The sequence below is a fragment of the Camponotus vicinus genome, unplaced genomic scaffold (assembly GCF_025532165.1).
Source record: "Camponotus vicinus isolate PSW18456_S1 unplaced genomic scaffold, iyCamVici1.0 SCAF_7, whole genome shotgun sequence".
NCBI classification, from domain to species: domain Eukaryota; kingdom Metazoa; phylum Arthropoda; class Insecta; order Hymenoptera; family Formicidae; genus Camponotus; species Camponotus vicinus.
In genome coordinates this window covers 8,956,317-8,965,087 of record NW_028141979.1, presented here as the reverse complement: position 1 = coordinate 8,965,087, position 8,771 = coordinate 8,956,317, and the positions used below count along the sequence as shown (strand labels likewise).

General features: G+C 27.5%; 1 protein-coding gene across 3 annotated transcripts; it reads left to right on the top strand.

Annotated features, from left to right (window-relative positions):
* The first annotated feature begins 4,749 nt into the window (after window positions 1–4,749).
* Window positions 4,750–8,448, top strand: LOC145974459 (uncharacterized). Of its 3 annotated transcripts, none has more exons than XM_083104301.1 (5): window positions 4,750–5,093; window positions 6,414–6,571; window positions 6,644–6,755; window positions 7,294–7,502; window positions 8,118–8,448. In XM_083104301.1, the coding sequence occupies exons 1-5, from the start codon at window positions 4,987–4,989 to the stop codon at window positions 8,222–8,224; spliced, it is 693 nt and encodes a 230-aa protein (XP_082960427.1). In that variant the 5' UTR covers window positions 4,750–4,986; the 3' UTR covers window positions 8,225–8,448. The 3 variants fall into 3 exon arrangements, with proteins under 3 accessions (XP_082960427.1, XP_082960426.1, XP_082960425.1); XM_083104300.1 differs by having other exon boundaries at window positions 7,291–7,502; XM_083104299.1 differs by having other exon boundaries at window positions 7,273–7,502.
* Window positions 8,449–8,771: the final 323 nt, after the last annotated feature.

Sequence of the window (8,771 nt, the reverse complement as noted above, 5' to 3'; positions counted from 1 at the left end):
ATCGAAATGTTTGACTGTTAACTGTAATTTATTTTTATGGTTAAAGAAGATATATTGCGTAATTGAAGAAAGGATGGATTTTATATACAGGGTGTATCATAATTCGCGTTGATATATGTGTGTAAAATAATAAAACTGATCTTTTAATATTGATTAATATTGATTGAATGTAGAAAATAAACTGTTAATTATGTTACTTGTGCATTAATTAAAAAAAATATAAATAAATATAATATAAAATTAATAATATTAAATTAAGATAATAATAATATTAAATTAAATTAATATTAAATTAATAATATTAAATTAAAATGATAATAATATTAAATTAAATTAATATAATATAAAATTAATAATATTAAAATAAAAGTGACAAAAAAATAAGTAATACTAAGGCTACACATTACTCCTTTTGTTGAAACTGTTTATCAGTTTAAGAATATAAAATCTGTTTTAAAATAATTCATTTCATACAAATAAAAATATAAAATCCATAATTTATTAATTTTTTTAAAATCCATAATTTACGAATATTTTATATGAAACACGCGCGCGCGTGAAATAAAGGATAGATATAAAGTAATATTATAAAATAGAAAATAATATTGTAATAAAAAAGTACGAAAACAATCAAATAAAGTAAAGTGAAGAAAGTTTAATACAGATATGGAAACACATATTTGTTCATATTTTATATAAGTTTGGTTTCCATATGACAAACATTTATACTGAGAAATATATATATTAGTATTTATATCAAATCGATATGCAAATATTGCAAATATTGCAAATGTTACAAAGGGAGAAAAATAGTATCCCAGCAAACACCAAATAACAGTTATATAACTGTTAGTTATAATTTCCTCACTCAACAATATAACTGTTATGTAACAGTTACATAACAATTATATTGTTGAGTGGGAAATTATAACCAACAGTTACATAAATGTTACTTGGTGTTTGCTGGGATAAAGAAAGAAAAAAAGGAGAAAGTGATGTGCGGTCCTATTCTGGAAGCCCCTTAAATAGACGCGACAAATTGAGATAAATAGTGGTTTGCGAGGACACAAAGCTCACACACTCGATATTTGTCATGGTGTATACTCGAAACGGCACGCTCCCAAGTAATTGCGGATCGATTGCGCGAATGAAACGATACGCACTTGAGTTAGCATCTGGTTTTGTTACATGATGCACATAATTTGGCGAAATGCAAGGAAAAAACATTTCATTAGGATACATTCAATGTTTATAGACCAAACTAAATTTTTCTAAAACTTAAAAATGACATAAAATATTTGAAAACAATATTTCTGATCAAAAATTAATAAAGACAAAATTAATTTCAATTTATTTATCTCTTTCATGATAAAAGGATAACCTCTTTTCCTTCTCTGTCTAAAATAATTTTAGTAATATCAATCATCTCGATTTCTCTTTCTCTCCTTCTTACATTAATTCCAAATTGATTTTTCACCACGAGATAGTATCGAAATATGCAGATCGAGCGTTGAGCTGTCAAAGGATAAATCTTTCATGGTGAAGGGTTGCGTAAGGAATAAGGATTCTGGTGTTCTCACAGGTTCGAAAGCCTAATTTATGCATATCGTCGCTCTGTGTGGGTCAGCCAATAATAAATCGGTGATGCCTTCGGCGAGGATCAACCGCGAATCCCTCCCTCTTTCCCTCGCTCCGAACGGGGACAAAACTTTGTCCAGTCTACGTGTAGTAGATAGGTACAACCCCGGCGTACAACCACCATTGTGATCGTATTAACACCTCGCATAATTGCACCGTCGCGTTTCTCTCGTCGCGCGTGCACTAAACACGGCTCATTTGAATATTGGCCCATTCATACCATTGGAAAGGCTAATAATCGCGCTCTTAAAAGAGAGGCACCGCCGTCGCCGAATCAATTTCGGTTGCCGCTATTCTACAGATGTCATCTTGGACGAGGCTTTCTCAGGCTGTCGTAACAATTTTGACAATTTTGCAAGTGCGAATGGCGAGATCACCGACATTTGCTCGTTTCTAGATATACTTTATTAATTTTTTTTACATTTAGAAACATTTGTACAAAGCTGATTCCTTGTGAGTACAAGTTATACGGGCTGTTCCAGACCACCCGTACGCCCCTTTTAAAAAGAAAATAAATGGCTTTTATCAAAAATCGCGAACAATTTTCAAGTAAATCGGGTACACTCTACCAAATGGTGATATTTTCAACTTTTGATTCCGACCGGAAATACGCCATCCGGATCGGAAGTTGAATTTTTTTAGGGGAACATGGTACTTTTTATTACAGATTCGAATTGTACGTGAAAAAATAAGAAACTTTTGTATCAAACGTTTTTTCTGAAAGTGCCTCTATCAATCTTAACATTTGAAGTTCATTATTTCATCACAGTTTCTTTCAAGGTCAATTTTAAGATTGACAGAGGCACTTTCAGAAAAAACGTTTGATACAAAAGTTTCTTATTTTTTCACGTACAATTCGAATCTGTAATAAAAAGTACCATGTCCCACTAAAAAAATTCAACTTTCGATCCGGATAGCGTATTTCCGGTCGGAATCAAAAGTTGAAAATATCCCCATTTGATAGAGCGTACCCGATTTACTTAAAAATTGTTTGCCATTTTTGATAAAAGCCATTTATTTTCATTTTAAAAGGGATGTACGAGTGGTCTGGGACACCCTGTATATAGTATAGGAACCGATTTAGATAAGAATAGTACTAAATTTTTCTAATATTTTTTATATCGATAGGTTAAACGCAGCTTTTCTAATTAAAGTTAATACAAATTGATTTGCGATTCTCAGTATCTCAATAAAAGAGTTGAATTATTTTTTCTTTTAATTAAAACAGATGTGACAAGTTTAACTGATAAGAATGATAAATTTTTCACTGAGAGAAAAATTAATTTTTATAGTAAGAATAATAACTTGAGATATTATAAAGAAGTACATTTTGAAGAAGTACACGATTAATTTTCCTCATTTTATAATATTATTTTTCTTATTTTCTTTTTATTCGTTTCTTTCTAGTTTTTATTTTGTTTCCTTTTTAATTTGTTCGTTCTTTTGCGTGTATCTTTTTCAATATAACTGTTGACTCTATCATATAAATAAATATTTTTCTCTTTAGTTTTATTGTATAATTTATACATAAGTGATGTATTTATAATAACTTAAATATTTTTAAAGAAAAACATTTCTTTCTGTTATGACTTGTCTTACAAATAAATTTAATGCATATTAAATTTAAATATATGTATTACTTGCGTATATATGTATTCCTTTTCTCTCTTTGCCTTTTTTCATTTTTATTTCTTCATAAAAAGAAGGTTTTCGAACAGTCCCGCAAAATTGCATGATTTTGCGGTATCATAAACTGGTACTTATATATTTAGGTCATAAAAATTAGAAAAAGAAAAAAAGAAATACACAAATCAATTGCAGTAAAATATAAGTTAAAAAAGAGGAGAAAATAAACACATTAATCGATTGCAGATGGAACAGATGCAGTGGAATGGATTTATACTGATCTATCTTGACACGTATATTTTTATAAAAGTATAAACCAAAGTAAAAGACTTATTGATAATATTTCTCGTAACGATTTTCCAACTACACAATGCAATAAAAATAATTTGAATACAAGAACAAGACAAAACATTTTCTATAATTTTTTTAGAATGAATACAATTCCAGTTTCCAAATTGTCCCATTACAATTGAATGAAGAAATTTGTAATTAAAATTGCAAAAAAGCCATTTGAACCTAATAATTTAGAAATCTATACAATTTATGAAACGTTGGAGAAGTTTCATTGCAGTCAAAATTAAGTTGTTATTCTAGTTAATTATATTGTTAGGGCTTTTTAGCCCTTCATATTTATTTAAACTAAGGGTTTCTAAATTATTAGGTTACAAATTTGATGTCAATATTAATAAATTTAAAAAATGTGTGACATTTAATTAATATAAATTTAAAAATTAAAAATAAATTTAAAAAAATTTAAGAATTATTTTAGAAATTTAAAATAAATTTGAAATTTTGTTTTATTTTATGTTAAAAATTTATTTATCTATATATGCAAAAATCTATGTATCACATTTTAATACATTTTAATTAAATATGTCAATTTTATTATTGGATTTATCACATTCATATTTAAAAAATTCTTAAGCTTATATAAATAATTGAAAACTATTAGGTAGACGGTAGACCATCAATGATTTAATTTACAACTTTTCTAGAATAATTCTACATTTAATCTCTGTATTGAATATTTTGTTAATTTTAGTTGATCGAAAAAATAAATAAAAATAAAAAAAAAACAAAAAGAATCGCTTTTAAATCAAAGGAACGTTCGCAATATTTTATCCGTGTTTGGCGAAATTGAAAAATTGCCCCGCCACCCCTCGTTATACCACCCGTGCTCTTCTTTCCCCTGTGAATAAATCCACCCCCGCATCTACCGTCGAGGTGACGACAAGCGACAGTGGGTGGGGACGAATAAAATCTCTACGGGGTTACGTTCCGGGGTTGCATCTCGGCCGATAAAACCCTCTCGCTAGAGTGTTCGTCCACCAATCCCGTGCGTGTTTGACAATCGCACCCCACATGCGTCTCGGCTCGCCATTGGCTGCAAACCCGCCCAGGGGTTGGTATCGATCATCCCTCGTGCTACCCCGCTGCTTTTCATATATAAAGCGGCCTCCCCAGGGACACCACCGATAGTCTAAATCCGTGTATTCTCCGTACTGATACCCTCGTTCGAACTATCGATCGGTCGATCAGTCGTGGCGAGATCGACAAAAGGATCCAAAAATTGGCGCGTGAAAAAACTGCAATTTTCCAAAGAAAAGAAAATTAATAAAAGCAAACGTTTGTAATATTCAGTGGGGTTGCTCGTTGACTCGTGGTGTATTCCCAATTTGCGGGAATACTGACGACGAATGAGATTGTGAAGACGTCTATATTATGGCGAATCATCATCCCGCGTACGATTTCGAGGATAAGAGCCAGAGAATCCGCCATCGGGTCGGCACCACGTCAAGAATCGCGGATTCCACTGTAGCATGCACCAGGTACTAACTTTACGCTTTCTTTTTTCACGTAATTAGACGTATTTCTAAAAAACGTAAATCTAAAAAAAAACTTGTCTTTATTTAATATAAAATTAAAAGAGAGCTGATTTTCATATAATTAATTTCAACAAAGTATATGCATGAATTAATGTATGTCTTTATGTCTCTATGTCTTTATGTCTGGGTCTGGATGTGGGTATAATCTTTATAATCTTTATAATCTAATATTTTTTATATTCTGTGATATTTATTTTATATCTCTGTGATATATATATTATAATTTATTCTGCTATTTATTAAGATTTATTCTGATACTTTTTCAATTTATATAATTTTCAATAATCAGATATTAATGATATATTGATTTTAAAAATAACGCACTCAGACGAACATAATAGATTATAAAGTGTTTTTTGAATATAATTTATAGCTAAAGAAAAATATTCATAATGATAAAATCATTTATTTTATATCATCATCATTTATTTTATATAAAAAGAAAAGGTTTTTATCGTATATTATTTGCCGCATAATGAACAAATGAGAATTATGTTACAATTTCTAAGTAAACAAATAGAGAAAATAAAAATAAAAAATTATTTAAATAAGTTGTTAAATTTATTAAAAAATATATATTAAATAATTAAACTATTAATTAAATTATTAAAAATAAACTTAAAAATGTTTCTTATTAGCAAAAATTAAATAGCATAATCTTATGATCCATTTATATTAACAATAATCAAAAATAAAAGTTATATAGCAAGAGATTTATTTTTTGGAAAAAAGTAAATCTAGCGAGATAAAACAAAGAAAGAAAGTAGAATTTGAAATATAATTTAAATGATTTAATATTAAGTGATTTAATGAATATAATATGAGTAAAATGTATTTTATGTATAACTTAGTTATATTATGTAATATTAATCTAAATAAAATATATTATATATATATAACTTATTCATTTGATGCATTTTCTAATAAATTATATTTCTATAAACATATTTTTTAATAAATTATATAATAATTATATAATAAATTCTAATTATAAAATAATATTTATTTCTAGCAAATTACTTAAATCAAGAAATACGTATAATATAACAATATATATATTATAAATATAATATAAATATGTCTGTACCATTTTTAAAAACTTTTTTTTAAATTTTATCAAATTTTTAGCAATTTTGCATAATTAAATATTTGGATATAAATAAAAATATATGATTTAAATATCTAATTAAGAAATAAAAATGTATGATACACATGTGTCTTTCATTCTAATAAAATTAATTGTATATTATCGTAATTTTACAGTACCCAATATTTCGTGGGACCCAGTAATGATATCACTGAAGAAGATTTGGCAGAATTACCTTCATGTGTTTATGCAGGAAGATCCACGCAGCACGTCACGCACACATCGCCACACACACATTCTCCCTTGCATTACCATATGCCAGTTTCAACGCCAGGTACTGAACGTTAAGTAATTTTAATAATTCAATATTTGATCGTTTAAATATTATTGTATGAATTTTTCTCAGATCATAATGACACAGAGATGAATGGTGTAGAAGAAGGTTATTATCCAAATGGTAGCCCTTACAGAATTCAACGACATGCCGCTAATATTCGTGAAAGAAAACGTATGCTCAGGTAAGAAATTTTCTAAAGTAACAATATTAATATAATATATATATATATTTTATAAATATGTGCATAATAAATTTATAATAATATATATGCAAACAATTGTCACTGAGGAAAACTACAAATTATAAAATATGATAATATATTGCAGACTTTATTTCAAACAAAGAAAGTCATTTTTTTTGTGGCATAATTAAAAAATATGAATACAATTCTAAAAATTTCTTGGAAATAAAAAAATAGTAATAAAAAAATTAAGACGATACAATTAAATAAAATTAAAATTCCAAGTTACTTTTGCAAATCATTATTATGAAAAAAAAAAGAATTATTTTTATTATGAGTTACAACATTAATATTTTAATATTTAATATTTTATTTTATTAATAATTTGATTATTATTATGATTTGTTTATTTGATATTAATTCACACAATATGATGTGTCATACATACATACACTCTAAGATATAAAATTAAATTTATTTTTTTTTTTTAACAAGATATCTAAGGGCGGATTGTCAGTGTGATTGCAATTTTTAGCAGCATCAACTCGGCTTTCGACGAGCTCCGGGTCCATGTGCCGACGTTTCCCTATGAAAAGAGATTATCAAAGATCGATACCTTGCGCTTGGCTATTGCGTACATTGCGCTGTTGCGCGAGGTCTTAGCGGCCAGGCTCGATCCTTTGACGTACGTCGAGAGGTGCCTTAGGGGTGAGATAAACGGCGAACGCGCCGAATGGAACACAAGCGGTATATATACAATTTTAATTGCAGTTTAAGTATTTGAAAAAGAATATTAAGGATTATACACTCACATATATCACATACATATTTATATAAAATTATACATAATATATAATATTATTATAATATTATATAAAATTATACGTAATGTTATAAAAGCATTTCTTTTAAGAAAACATCGAAATATTATCATGAGAATAATTGCACATGTAAATTATGCCAGAAAAAATATATATACTATGACCTTTCCAATTAAGAAAAATTCCACTACTGTTTTGTATTCACAAAGTTTAATGTTAAATTAACAATATTAATGCATCCCATTTTTTACACTAATTATTATATTTCTTACATTAAATAATTGTGTACAAAATTATTCTTGTAGCAAATTTATCATTGTTATGACAAATAAATATTTATGAAAGGTCCGTTTGATTTAATATTAAACGAGAGAATTAAATGTTCATTAAATTTTTATCTCTTAAATAGCTACACCATATATCAAGATTAAAATAATCCGTGCTATATAAATTTTTATCTACCTTATAACATGTTAAATTCATAAATCTCGTAATTAATTACAACTTCTCAAGATGCTAAATATTACGATAATTGTTGCAGATCTGACAGCACGCTTGTCTTGGATAAATTGGGAGAATCTGGGAGTAAATCCAAATCGACGATCTGTACTTACAACCCTTGCACTGACAACTGATAATATGAATTGAGCATCCAACAAAAACTTTTTCGTAAATCACACGGCAATTCTTCTTTTCTTTGTAAATACCTTCATATTAAGATAGAAAGAGAGAGAGAACAAGAGAAAGTGTTAACTTTTTCTCGTTTAATTTCACGTGCAATACAAACGATGAGTATTGTATTCAGTATCTACGTGTAAAAGAACTAGTTAGTACAATTTATAGTATTTGCTTTTGAATAAAATCGATGCTATTCGAAACTCTTGACTACTTTTATCTCTTACTATATTATTATTATCCGCATATTGTTATTATTTACATTAATATTGTGTTACATAAAATTATAGATTTTTTGTCTTACATCTGTGAATTATCTTTAAATTTAAAAATCATTCAAACTGAAATTTATACTATTTATATATTTTTCTTATTAAATTAAATACAAATTATTTTCATAAAGATGATTAAAAGTTAATTACAAATTAATTGATTCTCAATTTATTTTCATTATTATAAGAGACATTCTATACAAGAAAGTTAATCATACGGTCAATTATGTGCACATGATAAAGTCAGA